We start from the raw sequence: 16,763 nt of genomic DNA, 5'->3' as shown, positions 1-16,763 counted from the left end.
TACAAGGATTTTGTATAATATAATGAAAATTTGGACAATCTAAAGGCAATAATTATGGCATTAATTATGTGATATATATAAAACAATCTTTTCACCAAGTTTCATGATGATTGGGCAAAAAATGTGACTTCTAGAGTGTTCACAAGCTTTTTTTACTATATAAATATGAGAAAACTGCCCCTCCCCCGGCAGCCATGTTATTCAACTGACCGGAACCATTTTCGAACTCAACTCTCATATCAAGGAAACAAATGTTCTGACTAAATTTCATGAAAATTGGGCCCAAAATGTGACTTCTAGAGTGTTCACATGTTTTCACTATAAACATATAGAGAAAAATGCCCCACCCACTGGTGGCCATGTTTTTTCAACGATCTGGACCATTTTCAAATTCGTCCGAGATATCAATAAAACCAATGTTTTGACCAACTTTCATGATGATTGGGCAAAAATTGTGACTTCTAGAGTGTTTACAAGGTTTCTCTATAGCCAAATAAGGAAAACTGCCCCCCCCCCGGCAGCCATATTATTCAACTGACCGGAACCATTTTCGAACTCAACTCTCATATCAAGGAAACAAATGTTCTGACTAAATTTCATGAAAATTGGGCCAAAAATGTGACTTCTAGTGTTCACATGTTTTCACTATACATATAGAGAAAAATGCCCCGCCCACTGGCGGCCATGTTTTTTTCACTGATCTGGACCATTTTTGAACTCGTCCGAGATATCAATATAACCAATGTTTTGACCAACTTTCATGATGATTGGGCAAAAATTGTGACTTCTAGAGTGTTTACAAGGTTTCTCTATAGCCAAATAAGGAAAACTGCCCCTCCCCCCCCCGGCAGCCATGTTATTCAACTGACCGGAACCATTTTCGAACTCAACTCTCATATCAAGGAAACAAATGTTCTGACCAAATTTCATGAAAATTGGGCCAAAAATGTGACTTCTAGAGTGTTCACATGTTTTCACTATATACATATAGAGAAAAATGCCCCGCCCACTGGCGGCCATGTTTTTTCACCGATCTGGACCATTTTCGAACTCGTCCGAGATATAAAAAAAACCAACATTGTTTTGACCAACTTTCATGATGATTGGGCAAAAATTGTGACTTCAAGAGTGTTTACAAGGTTTCTCTATAGCCAAATAAGGAAAACTGTCCCCCCCCCTGGCAGCCATGTTATTCAACTGACCGGAACCATTTTCGAACTCAACTCTCATATCAAGGAAACAAATGTTCTGACCAAATTTCATGAAAATTGGGCCAAAAAAGTGAATTTTAGAGTGTTCACATGTTTTCACTATATACATATAGAGAAAAATGCCCCGCCCACTGGCGGCCATGTTTTTTCACAGATCTGGACCATTTTCAAACTCGTCCGAGATATCAATAAAACCAATGTTTTCACCATTACTTTCATGATGATTGGGCAAAAATTGTGACTTCTAGAGTGTTTACAAGGTTTCTCTATAGTCAAATAAGGAAAACTGCCCCGCCCACTGGCGGCCCATGTTTTTCAACGGACCGGAACCACTATTGAACTCAACCAACATATCATTAAGACAAACATTTTGACAAAGTTACATGGAGATTGGACATGAAATGTGACTTCTACAGTGTTTACAAGTTTTTTCTTTTTTTGACCTAGTGACTTAGTTTTTGACCCGGCACGACCCAGTTTCGAACTCGACCGAGATTTCATTGGGTCAAAGCTTCTGACCAAGTTTCATGAAGATCGGACAATAAATGAGGCCTCTATAGTGTTTACGAACAAATGTGGACGGACAACGGACAGACGGACGACGGACAAAGACCGGTCACAAAAGCTCACCTGAGCAATCAGGTGAGCTAAAAAATCCATGACAGTTGAAAGCGTCATCTCTGATTAGCCTGTGTGGAATGCACTGGCCTATCTGGGACGATACTTTACGAGCATGCATAAAGCCAGGTTTTCCCAAAGCACGGCTCAAATGCTTGCTAAATTCATCTCCTCTACTCTTTAACAGATTGTTACTTATCTTTGCTAAAATCTTTAGGTAATTGACATGATGTGCAGCACTGAGTGGGTTACGCCAGTTTAAGTTCAAGGTCACACAAGTTTAGTCATATTTGAGCCTCCATTGCATGTCATCTCCATATCTGCTAAGCTCAAATGTTGAGGTGATGTTAAGAAGGCAAGGGCTTTCACTCAAGCTCAAGGTCACACTTGAAGGTAATTTTTTTAGCCTCCATTTGCTTGAACTTTCCATGTCCCCTATATACCTAGCTGGAAGGATTTTAATCAAAGTCCACTCCAATGTTTTGCTCTTAAAGACCATGTGCAGAAGGCACGAGCCAATCACCCCAAAATCCCACTTAAAGGTTGAATATTTGAGCTTGTATTTTTATTTCCATTCTAGAACTCATGTGCCACTTAACTAGTTTTCTTGAAAATTGCCTCAAATGCATTAAACTCCCTTGTAAGATACACACAACACCAAAAAATTTAAAATGTAATTAAATTCATAAACATACACAAAACAGACATCAATTTACATATATCAAGAAACAAGAAAAAACAACAACAAAATGTTACAATGGCGAAATAGATTTAGTGTAAAATGACAAAAACAAAAACAACTCAGTTAACATTCTATTGTGTAACCATGTTTTCATAAATATAAAATGATTTATAACAAGAGTGCCAAACTGTCACAAGATACGCCCGTTTGAAGGTTTTGGACAACTTCATAACTTAACCATGACCCATATTTGAAAATGACCTACATATCATCTAGACCCACATTCTGACCAAATTTTGTGAAGATCGGATAAAAACTACTTCAATTAGAGAGCAGACACCATGCTAAATGCTTGAAATGCACTAAGTGACCTCATGACCTAGTTTTTTACCCGGCATGACCCATATTTGAACTTGACCTAGCTATCATTTAGACACAACTTCTGACCAAATTTGGTGAAGATCTGATGAAAACTATTTCAATTAGACAGCGGACACCATGCTTAATCCTTGAAATGCACTAAGTGACCCCGTGACCTAGTTTTTGACCCGGCATGAACCATATTCTAACTTCACCTACATATTGTCTAGATACAACTTCTGACCAAGTTTGGTGAAGATCAGATGAAAACTATTTGAATTAGAGAGTGGACACTGCTGTGGACGCCGCCGCCCGCCAAGGGTGATCTTATAAATGTCCCATTTTGAAAACGGGTGTATACAAAATATGAAATAACTTAAAATTATTAATTACCCTAGTCAACATATCATTTTCAATATATTATTGGTTACAATAGAATTGTAAGATAAAATATAACCATTATAATCTTTCAAATAAATATTAAATACATTTGTAAAAGTACGGTATTTATTTCAAGCATTGAAGGCACACACTGTGTTTACATATACGGATAAATAATTTGAAATTGTCTTTTGTTTTGTCCATCATGATTCATGTACAAAATGTGTACTTGTATAATTTTTAAACCATTAACAGATATGATCCTCAGTCTGTGAGAACAGGGCTGGCTTAATGCATGTGCGTAAAGTGTCGTTCCAGATTAGCTTTTGCAGTCTGCAGGGACGACACTTTTGCTTTTATAGGTTTTTTCATTTAAAGTAAGTATATGCCTCAGAAAAATCAGTTTCAGCCGAAAATGTTGTCCCTGATTAGCCTTTGTGGACTGCAGTACAGGCTAATCAGGGAAGACACTTTACACACATGCATTAAACCCTATTTTCCCAGCGCGAAGATCATACATCACTAGAGTTCCTTTTTTTCGTGGGACTTTGTATAATATAGGACATAAACAATGTGAAGTAAAATGCAAATGTTAATTTTGAGCAAGAATTTGAAAACAACACAATAGATATACAAATTAATTACATCAATTTAAAATCAAAACAAAAAACTTGCATCATCAATCAGTGAAATGCAAGTAGACAGAAAACAAGAGGGCCTTAAAGGCTCAAAGTTGCTCACCTGAGATACAAAGGAACTGACCTTTTCTGTGCAGCCCAAGATATCATTAAAACCAAATTAATATTCTGACCCAATTTCATGAAGGTCAGACAATAAATGTGACCTCTAGAGTGTTAACAAGGTTTACTATAGCCATATAAGGAAAAATGGCCTACCCCCTGGCGGCCATGTTTTTCAACCAACCGGAACAATTTTCAAACTAGTCCAAGATATCATAAGGACAAATCTTCTGACCAAGTTTTATGAAGATCAGACAATTAATGTGGCCTCTAGAGTTTTAACAAGGCAAAAGTCGAGTCTGACGTCGCAGGACAGACACAAGGTGATCACAAAAGCTAACCATGAGCACACTTTGCTCAGGTGTGCTTAAAAACAAACAGTACTGTACTATGCTACTCCTTGTTTTCAAATACACATTACCATACTAAATGGACTACTTTTTGTTCTGCATATAATGTCATAATTATACCAAGTAGAGGACTGTTACACTGTACTGCAATAAACATGGTGCAATAGTTCAAAAACTAGAGATGTACGAGTGCATATAATAAAAGGAATATGACACTACGTTCTGAAGTGTCATAAGAGAGGTTTATGACTTATCACATGATCACAGTGCTAGCAACTGATATCTATAGATATCCGTGCACAAAAACATACGTTTATTTACTAAAAGTTAACATGACAACCTACATACAATCTTCAGCATAGCAGTATAACAAATTGTAAGATGTAAAAATAAATAAATATGGAAACCACAACACAATAAGAACATGATACTTCTCAGCAGACGCAAAGGAAATTGATTAAACAAGAGCACCGCATAACGGGTGCCAACGCTCGGCTGCGGGTGCAGTTTTGAATAAATGAAAGCTTGACAGAATTATTTTTTCACAGTGACCTTGACCTTTGACCTCGTGACCCAAAAATGGGTGTGGTGTGTAGAACTCATCAAGGTGCATCTACATATGAAGTTTCAAAGTTGTAGGTGGAAGCACTTTGATTTAAGAGCAAAATGTAAAGGTTTTAGCATGGCGGACGCCGGATGGCGGACAACAAGCTGGCTATCACAATACCTCAGGTTTTCTCCGAAAACAGCCGAGCTAAAAATTACGGTCCCAGTATAACAAACAACAGTTGTTTGAATAACATCAATCAACATTTGAATAACATCAATCAATATTACATGAGTCAGAAATTTGTGCTGTCAATGACAATCAATGGTTAAATTATTCATGTTCGTAAAGTGTCGTCCCTGATTTGGCTGTGCAGTCTGCACAGGCTAATTAGGGACGACACCTTCTGCCTAGAATGGATATTCGCTTAGAAAACATATCACATTCCATAAAAGTGGACAGTGTTGTCCCTGATTAGCCTATGCGCACTGGAAAGGCCAATCTGGGACTTTACACACATGGATTAAACATTGTTTACTACACCAATGAACATCTGGTACTTTACACACATGGATTAAACCCTGTTTACTACACCAATGAACATTATAAAATCTTTTATGCAAAAAAAACATGACTATGCCCCAAGCATAGTATTATAGCATTTTTGCTGTTCACTTAAAACCACTGACTGTGAAATTGAATTAAATCAATGCAGTGAATCAAAATGATCATCATAAGAAAAATGTTATATTTATTTAACTAGCATAATTCAGGCAGCAAATGATGTGATTTTGTACTGTTGAATAAATATGATTTTGTACTATTGAAAAAATATTTTGATACAAAATGGAGAAAAACTAAGTTTCCTGTCCATCTTGTGTCACAACTGAAGATTGTTTGCGTAGCAGATGAGAGCCATTGTTGATGTCTATCACAGGTGAGTTTGGAAATCCATAGTGGATCACTTTTGAGTCCTCAGGGGCAGTAACTCTAGAAGAACTTGACTTGAAAGAGTCTGAATGTTTCTCAATTGACTCATTATCTGACCTTGACATTGGCGAAGCATTATTGTCTGAAGTGTAATTGCTATTTTTAGACCCTGGTGATGAAGGGAAGTAACTGTGTGGAGTTGGAGTGACCTCCTCTGCATAACTGTCATTTCCAAGGTAGCTGTCAATCATTAATGTCTCCTCCTCATCTGGTTTTGACTCCGCCTCATAGCCGCTGTCTCCGTTGTACTCGTTCATGACATGGGCAGGTAGTGGGGGTGGTGTTGGAGACTCTGACTCGTTATCAGCATCGTTATCATCATCATCATGGCGCTGCAAGTACAGAGATAATGATCAATAAAGTGTTGTCCCATATAATAATGGACAACTTCATGCCTCAACTAAATTTTGACTAAGAAGAAACCGCATTTATAGAAATACAATAAAAGCGACAAGAGTGCAGACTGAACAGGCTAATCAGGGACAACATTCAACACCCTTGCTTTAAATCCCATTAAACTAGTTGCATTGCAAATAAAAACCACACAGCTGTTTTCACAGGTTCATTCCATTGACTTTTCATTTTATTAATTTCCCTGCACGCAAACTTTTAAATACCAGCACAGCAAAATACAAATGTATTTGTTAAACTTTATTATAGTGGAACCCCTCTAAACCGGACACCCCAGGACCGAGAGGAAATTTTGGTTTAGAGGGGAAATTGACTATTTTACTTTCAGAACATCAAGGCCTAATGTGGAAAAACATACACTTTCAGCAACTTTATATACCAGAGATCGGCTTTTACTCAGCCTTTACAATACAGAACCAGTCCCATACAAGTTTGTTGATCTTTTCAAATTTCATCTCATTGTTAAAACGACTTATGTAGGGTGAAGACATTCCCAATAAGAAATGTACACAGACCAGACTTTTTTTAGCAAGATATCCTCGAGCATCGACTTTCCTACCCCATATTTCTCTGACAGCATCTCTGACTCTTTGATCAGTTTGATTTTGTCGTCCAGAGACAATTCCACGCGCCCTTTGCTTAGAAGGAGGTTCGGACGTTTTTACTCTTAGTTATTCAAAATTTATCTAGCATTGTTTTACACATTGGAAGTCATGAAATCAACAGCTTGTAAAAAACATTAATGATTTTTTACGTTAATGATTGAAAACTCACTGTACTTTAAACATAAATAAACTTTAGGCAACAATTTGCGCAAAAAGAACATGAATCAAGCTACAAAAACAAATCTAAATTATTAATGAATGATGGTGACAGAAATACTGGTTAAAAATTCCTTATGAACTTTTACTATTTTTAATGAGAAAGAGTCACAAGCGAAAAATACATACTTTGTAAAGTGTATACATATACACATTCAATTTAAAACAAAACAATAATATTTATGTAAACTGACTAGTGTATAAATATACACAGTGTACTTAAATGAAACCAACGTATTCTGCAAAGATAAACATAAAAATTTAACCAACAAAAAATGATTTCAGGAAGTTGACATGCACTTGTCAGGCAAACAACAAATGGCAAAATATTTGCAAATGAGATATAATAGGATCTGTGCTCCTGGAGAATGGGGTCTAATGTATGTGCTCCTGGAGAATGGGGTCTAATGCATGTGCTCCTGGAGAATGGGGTCTAATGCATGTGCTCCTGGAGAATGGGGTCTAATGCATGTGCTCCTGGAGAATGGGGTCTAATGCATGTGCTCCTGGAGAATGGGGTCTAATGCATGTGCTAAAATTGTCATCTCAGATTAACCTTGGCAGTCAACACAGGCTAATCAGGGAAGACATTTTTCACTTGTAGTGAATAATGCTTTTAAAGTAAGTCTTTTCTAAATGAAAATCCAGTCTAGGCGTACAAGTGTCATGCCTGATTAGACTGTGCAGAATGCACATGCACCCTTTGCATGCTGGGTAATTTGTCGTCTGCTAAAATGTCGTCTGCTGAATTTCTAAAATTAGCATTTTCTTCGATTTTTTTCAAAGAATACTATCAGAATAGCAAACAGTTTGGATCCAGATGAGACGCCACGTTCTGTGGCGTCTCATCTGGATCTAAACTGTTTGCAAAGGCCTTCACAACTCGGTTCCCGCACTGTAAGGGTTAAGCCCCATTTCTCATACACTTTTTAACAAAGATGGATTAGGCCATGTCCTTATTATCATTCCAAAAAATGTTAAGTTCAAACAAAAAACTAATTAGCATGCACATCATTTTGTAAAGGTCATTTTCTGAAGCAACATCAATACTAGCTAACACTAACATGCCAGCTACTGGATGGACAATGCAAACTTAGAAAGATGTCATGTTATATCCAAAAACAAACTAGATCTTGTACCAGTAGTGGTGAATACTCCCCCCCCCCCCCCCCCCCCCCCCCCGCCTCTAATGCTCCATGTATTTATATGTAGCAAGATGTAACTATGAAAATTTGGACCCCTCTGTGTGGCTAGTTTTGACCCCAGGGTCGTTATTTGACCAAAGCTTGTTGAGAACAACAACACCATGTCACATACACAGTATGAGTATTAAACCTTTGGGCCATGTGTTATCAAAGAAAAAGTCCACAGTTACAAAAATGTTTGACATTCCAATCTGAACAAGATTACCATGGTAATACAGATTGGCTCATCAGTTAGATATTCAGGTAAGGATTGTAAAAAGTCTCATTTGATGTCTCTTATTTCACCTTTGACCTTACAGTTTGACCTTGACATTTGACCTAGGAACTTAATTGGCTATGGAGTGCGCCACTCAGTATGTTTGTTATTACTGCCAAGTGATTTTAAATTATAACTTAGCTCAAGACTATGATTTCACCATTGAATTTGATTTAAGACGTTGACCAAAAACCTAATGACTAGTAGTTCTAGACACGCATTTTGCTGTTCAATTGCCAAGTGATTAGAAAATCTGTTCATACAAGACAAACTTTAGCTCCTGACAATGTGTCCTGTACTTATATACTAAATTTGACCTTTTACTATGAATTGTGACCCTAACCTTGAATCAAGAAAGCTGCTTTTGTTTGCACAACTAGGTATGGTCATGGAGATCACTTTTTAATGTATTTGAAAATACCCCAATCTGTTATTTGAAAATCTATTCATGCCAGACAAAGTAATGCTCGCGACAAAGTGTCAAGTACAAATTGCCTAGATTTGACCTAAATTCTAACCTTGACCTTTGACATGAGGACCTGGTGAATTTTACAATTGATCTTGATTTTGTGACCTTTGCTTTGAACCTATAGGTGTCTTGTTCTTGCACTCGAAATCCATCTCATCATGTTGAACACTGACAGGTGTAGGAGAACTTCTCCAAACAAATTTGTGTCAACAGAAATACTGGATATATTGACAAAGAGATGTCCATGGTGATTCCATAATACCCACCTTAACTTCATATTCAGGGGGCTATACATCATCACTACAATCCCACCATTTTAAGGGTCATATTTGTTCTACAATACATGCCATGCTGAATTATACTAAAATAACAAGTAAAATACAGTATTAATTTATTTAAACCATGTACAGGATTTATTTCAGATAGATTCAACATAAACACCATAGATTTAACATAAAAACAATGTGAACATGAATTTTTCAGTCATGTGAATGCTTATGAATTATGTTACAACTTATAGGCTATGGAATTAATTATAAATCATACAATCTGATTAAGATGTATTTAATATTAAAAAACAATACCGCAGTTTTTTTAATTTAAATCATGTCATCAAATAATATTCAGCTTGTTGAGTATTCCCCTATCAATGGTGTTTTTCAAACAAAAGGAGGGAACAATAAATGACAAACCTCTGGTATGGGAGACAACAACACGTCAGCCTGAGAGAGATTAAAAGGCAGTGAGGAAAATGAAACAAACAACAACAGGGGCAGCAGCAGCAGCAGCAAGAGCTTGGTAACAAACAATACATCAGTCCCCTATCGGGTAATATTGTCAGAGTGAGAATAGAATATCCATAAATTTGACGAGCATTATTCAGCTTAAGTATTTGTTAGTAATGGCAGGATGAACATTTCAGATTTTTATGATTTTTGAAACAACACCAACATTTATGTCTGGAAACAAACCTGTAATAGCATGCATATTCTCCATACCGCCCACTATCCACATACTGAATTTTATCAACAAAGTATTAGTACTTTTTGAGTTATCACAGGATCAAGATTTTTCACATGGACAGACGGACGGACAAACATAACTGAAACAATGTGCATATTCCCCATATGGCTTTCTTATCGCTGGATCTAGATTTTAATTTTTCAATTATTTCTGTTACCATAGCATCTGTAACTATAGCAAACAGATTTTGAATTTTACTTCTTCTTTTAATACATGAATATTCCCCATATGCCCTATATTAACATACCAAGCTTCATAAACCTAGCTTGAGTACTTGTAGAGTTGCAGGGTGCAGATTTTGGTTCTTAATTATTACAATAACCATAGCAACCATAATTAGTGTTTGACAACTTAAAAGCTTGCATATTTCCTATTTAGCCTTTTATCAACATACCAAGTTTCATCAACCTAGTTTAAGTACTTTTTTTTAGATATCACAGGATCTAGATTCGTACGGACAGACAGAACCATGGAAAAACTGACAGATTGTTCCAGTTACACAGTTTGGGGATTAACATCAGCAAAAGTAACAATGGTGTTAAATAGGCTCACAAACATATATCATAAACTGTGCACATCCTTCAGAGTGGATAGTGTATTGAGTTTAAAAAGTTTGATATATGGCAGATAAATTTCACAATATTTTCACAAATGAAGAATTAAATGAAGCTCATAATGAGAAAGCATAAATATTGTGCCAATAATACATTGTAATATAAGTAGTAAGGCAAGTATTGATGAAATCTTTATATATGAGCCCTGTTTTTGCCATGTTCATGCATTCAACAAGATCAAATTTATGTTTTAAACACATTTCTTTTGTACATTTATATTTCAAGAATGAAAAAAAAATCACATGGTCGGAAGTTCTCGTGTTATAGCTGAGTCTGATGAAATTTCTCAAAAATCTGCATGTAAGCAAGAAGCAGTAATGAATGGCGATTGACAACATGTAACATCCATAATAAACAGCTTAAAAGACTCCAGTGGAAATAACAGATTTCTAATTAGTTAAGCTATTCAACTGATTTGACTATTTTAACAGTGTATATTTCATTAAATGAGATGGCATAATTGAAAGTTTCGCTATATTTATAAAAAAAAATATTTTTTAATCATTAAATGAACTATTTTAATTAACAGATAAGGGCAAAACATGAGAAATTCTTGTAGGACATCATAGTGATCGACATTATTTCAGGACCATGCAATTCCATGTCCTGGAATTCACACTGCTCCTAAGGGACTTCTAACTTTAGTGAATATTTCACATAAAGTTCTTTGACAAATCAAAAGCTTATGAAATGATATAAATAAATCATTTTACCAATATTTACTTGTTAAAATCATTTGAATGTAAAAACTATGCATGGAATAGCCAAAAGTTCTTATTACCAAATGGAATTTCCACTAGTTTTCCCTAAAGTACTTTACAAATTTGAGCTTAAGACACTGCTCAGAAGTTTCTCATATAAGCTTGGAGCATCACTCTGAGTAAAAGGTGTTTATAATGCATGAGCGTAAAAAGTCGGCCCATATTACTTTTGCAGTCTGCACAGGCTAATCAGTGACAACACTTTCCAACTAAACTTGACTTTTGTTTAGAAATGAATTCCTTTAAATGAAAGATACCATAAAAGCGGATAGTGTCGCCATTGATTATACAGTGCGGACTGCACATGCTAATGTGGGACAACACTTTAAGCACATGCATTTCTCTCATTGGCACTCCATTGATACCCATAGTAACCATACTTGTAACCAGTTACCATGACCACTTACACAAGTGAGCGGCATTGTTTCCATAGCAACAGTGCACAAGGGGCCGTTATGAAGGGTCTCTATGTCCTCAGGGTCAGCATCTGCAACCAAACAATGATGAACTTTACACTTACAGCAGTATTTAGCAGTAACATGACTAACAATTTTATCAACATAATAGACATCAAACAAAAGTATCACAATCTGGGGAAAGTGGGCTTGGACAGTTGATACCTCATAGTCTTCAACACACAAGTTTTATGCCAAAATAATTATTTTCCTGACTTAATTTTTGAACATGCTGGTTATCGTCAATAATTAATGACTCTAAATTTTGGGACAGTTTATTTTACAACGTTATTTTACCAGAATTATGCCATGTTGTGCTTATGTGGTGACACTTCAATTATGGCAATTGACAATTACATTTGCATTATTGGGCAAATAACTATTTACACCGACAATAACCAATTGTAATCCCCACCAGCTTAAAGTGTTCGAAAACTTATAGTAATTAAAATATATTGTTTTTCCCAAAATAAGGATGAGCCTTGTTTTAAGAAAACCACGCTTCATGCACAGGCTAATATGGGATGACACTATGCATAGGAATTTTAAGAAAGTGATCTTGCCTGGTGCGTTCCTCTGCCGTTCCATCTCCTCCAGGACCTCTGATATCGAGGATGCAGGCCGGTTCTTCTTACGGTTATAGAACCTTGCCTCGGCCATTGGGGGACCATCATCCTCTGACTGCGGCTACAATGCACCATATGTATACATATCAACCAGTCGCAGCACAAACAGGTCTTAATGCATAATGTGCATAAAGTATCGCACAGGCTTTTCAGGGACGATGCTTTATGCAAGAAAATTTAGCCCAGTTTTCTCAGAGCCAGGCTCATGTATTCCTCAATGAATGCCCCCATGGGAACTACATTTTCCCCCCATGAGAACTACATTTTTCTAAGAAAATTCCAAAATACAAGTCCATAACATATTTATTCTGTCATTTGTGGCAAAAATAATAAACATAATAATCTGACTGTTAAGCAATTTCAATCAAAACTAGAAGAGTGATCATGGAAGATGACAATTACCCTCGCAATGACTAATTACAAGAATGCTCACAACTTAAGAATTAGTAACATTATCTCCAAATTGTGTTGTTTTCTACTTTACATTGATCACATACAAAGACAAAAAGCTTCACATTAATTTATTTCATCAATTGCCTAAGTTTAAAGGCACATATCTCTGCAACAAATAGTCTGACATACACAACATGTAAGCCTGGCACTTCCACAAAGTTTTAAAAACACCATTATATATTTTGATACACTGAAAACTGTTTGCGAAACAAAGTAAACATGTCCAATTATGTAACCATTCAAATTTGCCTAAGTTTAAAAGGGCACATAACTCTACTGAGTCACTCCGAGTGTTCCAATCAAAATCAATGGATTTGTTAGGGTGATGGCATTTATGAACATTTGGCTCGCATAATACTTCTGATACTGCAAAAGCTGAGAACATTTTTCATAAAGCCTGGCTCTGGGAAAATAGTGGATAATACATGTGTGTATATTGTTGTCCCAGATAGACCTGTGCAGTCTGTACAGGCTTATCATGGACAACGTTCTTTCAGACTAAACTGAATTTTCACTAATAAATAAATAAATACAATAAAAGCGGTAACTTAACACACATGCATTAAGCCTTGTTTTCTTAGATAGCAGCTCAAAACTTGATAAATAATTCCCCAGAAGCCCAGCAAACATGTGACTTACAACACTAGAATAGGTGAAGGATGATTCACTAGGCGGCGGCTTGAACGTAGACATCTCTTTGTGCTTCTGTGGCCGAGCTGGAATTAATATTTGAAAAATGCAGACAGCTAGAAGAAAATCTATTTGTACCAATATAAAACAGGAACACATTTTCTTAGTGTAAATCTTACCATGATATTAATTATGTAAACGGAATCATTCATATCCTATTGATGATCTTGAAGTGAGCAATTTTAAATGCTCGCAATTTTAAGGACAATAATCTATTGTAAATTATGCTAAATATATTCCAGTAAATTTTTAGTTTAATGTCATTTGTTGTAGTAAAAAAAAATAAATCCAAAAATATGATAAGTGTCCAAGCAATTGTTTTTTTCCCTTATTCACAATGTTCATTAAATCGTTTTTATATTCACGACCTAGTTGTATAGGAAAAAAGTAAATAAAAGATCTTGGTCTATAGATTTGTAATATATCCTGGTGAGGCCTAGAATATAATAACAGCTGATATATTACAAAATGATTTTCTGTTTAGCATGTCTTTATGACCCAATTAAAGGAACTGTCAACCACGAATGAAATAAAAAATAAAAGTTCTAAAATACCGCATTTTTTTTCAATTAGTAGTATATATTGATTAAAATTTCACGACTGGTATATAACGTTACTTAAAAAAATTCATATGTTCAGTATTTTCGGTAATAAAATTTTGCGATGTGAAATCGAGAGTACATCGCAAAAATAGGTGACATAACGATTTACTCACTATAAATAACGCAAGTATAGATTATCATTTTATATATAAAATATAAACAATTCATTACGCATGCACAATATGCATTCCCGGGTTTACCACGTTACGATGATGATCAATCTACTGGCGTTATTTATAGTTAACTGGTAGTTACCTGATAGACCCAGTAAAATTTATTACCGAATATACTGAAAATATGAAAACTTAACAACATTTTTCAAGTAATGTAATATACCAGTCGTGATATTTTTATCAATATAAACTAATATTTGTAAAAAAATACGATATTTTACAACTTTTCTTTTCTTCGTCGTCGTGGTTGACAGTCCCTTTAATTAATAAATAATACTATATAATCGCTACAACTCCTCACTTTTAGTGGGAATTAATGAGTTGTATGATGTTAGGCAAGTTAATTATTATTTGCCTCTAATATTTGTAAAATACGTTTTTTTACTGTTTTTGTTGCTTTTTGTTTACGAAATCTAATATCTAAATATTGTTTTATTTTTTACAAATCCGATTAGTTTTATGGAAAATTATGACTTCATACTTGGTGATGAGTAATATGACATACATCCAAAGATTGACTGATACATAAGCCTGGTTACCTCATATAAAATAATATATCTGGCAACTTTGTTTCTGCTGGTATCAGTATAGAGGTGTGATAAAGGGCAATATTGGGAAAACATAACTTAAGTTTTCAATCAAACCATCATGCATTGTGTTCTAGACATCGACCAACAAATATCACATTGGAATGAAAAACTAATCCAAACATTTCATTTGTACATCATATGTGCAGGCTAATCAGGACAAACACTTTCCACTTTTACCCTTTGCATGCTGGGAAATTTGTCATCTGCTAAAATGTCGTCTGCTGAATTTATAAAATCATCATTTTCTTCACTTTTTTTCAAAGAATACTATCAGAATAGCAAACAGTTTGGATCCTGATGAGACGCCACATTCTGTGGCGTCTCATCTGGATCCAAACTGTTTGCAAAGGCCTTCAAAATCCGGTTCCAGCGCTCTAAGAGTTTAAGGTATTTTTTGTTATAATTTAGTCTTTAAAGTGAAAATCAATTTAAGGTAGAAAGTGTTGTAGCCTGTGCAGACTTCACAGGCTAATCTGGGACAACACTTTATGCACATGTATTTAGCCCACTTTTCCCAGATTGCAGCTCAAATATAGTGATGTCTAACCTCCAAGTGTAACTGTCACCATGCTGAACTCATCAAGTCTTGCCAGATAGTTCTGGTTCTTCTGATTCTCAGAGATTGCTGCATCCACGTCATCTAGGGGCACCTTCAACTCTATGTCTGCTTCTTTCATTTTCTTTTTTGCCTCTTGACGTATGGCTTCACGTTTTCGAAGTTTAACGAGGACACACGCCACCATGATGGCTACAACCACCAGGAACCCAACTGTGCACAAGGCTATAGCTGCAAAATAGGGTTAGTTACAATGTTATAACAGTGCATTTTAAAAGTAACATCAACATAGCAATGCATAAAATTATTACAGCAAATGAAGATAACAGTTTCTTGATACTAACACAATACCATTTCACAACCAACTGCTAAAATTTAATGAATTGCATTAAGATATAATGATAACAAGAGGGCCATGATGGCCCTGTCTGTATCGCTCCACTGCTGAAAAAAAGGCTGAAACAAATATTCTCGGCATGTGCAAATACTTAAATATAGGCTCTATTTAAGCACATGTACACTTTTGTGACCCCCTGGGCTGGGTCAAATTTAACCCCAGGGGCATAATTTGAGCAAACTTTGTAGAGGACTACTATATCTCACTACATACAAAATGTGGTAGCCCTAGGTCCTAGAGTTAAGAACAAGAATATTTTAAAAGTTTTCACAAAATAAGCAAGATATAAGCGTATATAATGTTCAATTTTGTGACCCGCGGGTCAGGGTCAAATTTGACCCCAGAGGCATTATTTGAACAAATTTGGTAGAGGTTTATTACATGTCACTACAAACCAAATTTCGTAGCCCTAGGCCCAATGGTGATGGACAGAAAGATTTTTAAAGTTTTCACAAAATAGGCCCCATATAAGCCTATGTTCAGTTTTGTGACCCCCGGGCAGGGTCAAATTTTACCCAAGGGGCATAATTTGAACAAACTTGGTAGAGAACTATTACATGTCACTACATACCAAATTTGGTAGCCTTATGCCTTATTGTTAAGGACAAGAAGATTTTTAAAGTTTTCACAAAATAGGCACTATATAAGCATATAATTGATTTTGTGGCCCCAGGGCAGGGTCAAATTTGACCCATGGGGCATTATTTGAACAAACTAAGTAAAGGACTATACAATGTCACTACATACCAAATTGTGTAGCCCTAGGCCAGATGATTATGGAC

General features: G+C 35.7%; 1 protein-coding gene across 1 annotated transcript in view; it reads right to left on the bottom strand.

Annotated features, from left to right (window-relative positions):
• Positions 1 to 2,489: 2,489 nt before the first annotated feature.
• The window catches only part of LOC127850732 (axotactin-like), a 133,147-nt gene continuing 118,873 nt past the window's right edge, over positions 2,490 to 16,763 (bottom strand). The window contains exons 31-35 of the mRNA XM_052384013.1: positions 15,576 to 15,815; positions 13,613 to 13,689; positions 12,458 to 12,581; positions 11,847 to 11,926; positions 2,490 to 6,211 (exon numbers count right to left, since the gene is read on the bottom strand). Of these exons, the coding sequence (XP_052239973.1) occupies positions 5,747 to 6,211; positions 11,847 to 11,926; positions 12,458 to 12,581; positions 13,613 to 13,689; positions 15,576 to 15,815 (986 nt within the window). The 3' untranslated portion in view covers positions 2,490 to 5,746. The remainder of the gene's footprint in view (positions 6,212 to 11,846; positions 11,927 to 12,457; positions 12,582 to 13,612; positions 13,690 to 15,575; positions 15,816 to 16,763) is intronic.

This window comes from Dreissena polymorpha, chromosome 11, assembly GCF_020536995.1.
Source record: "Dreissena polymorpha isolate Duluth1 chromosome 11, UMN_Dpol_1.0, whole genome shotgun sequence".
Lineage (NCBI taxonomy): Eukaryota > Metazoa > Mollusca > Bivalvia > Myida > Dreissenidae > Dreissena > Dreissena polymorpha.
Note: the sequence above shows the minus strand (reverse complement) of the source record. Positions and strands in the feature narration are given on the sequence as shown.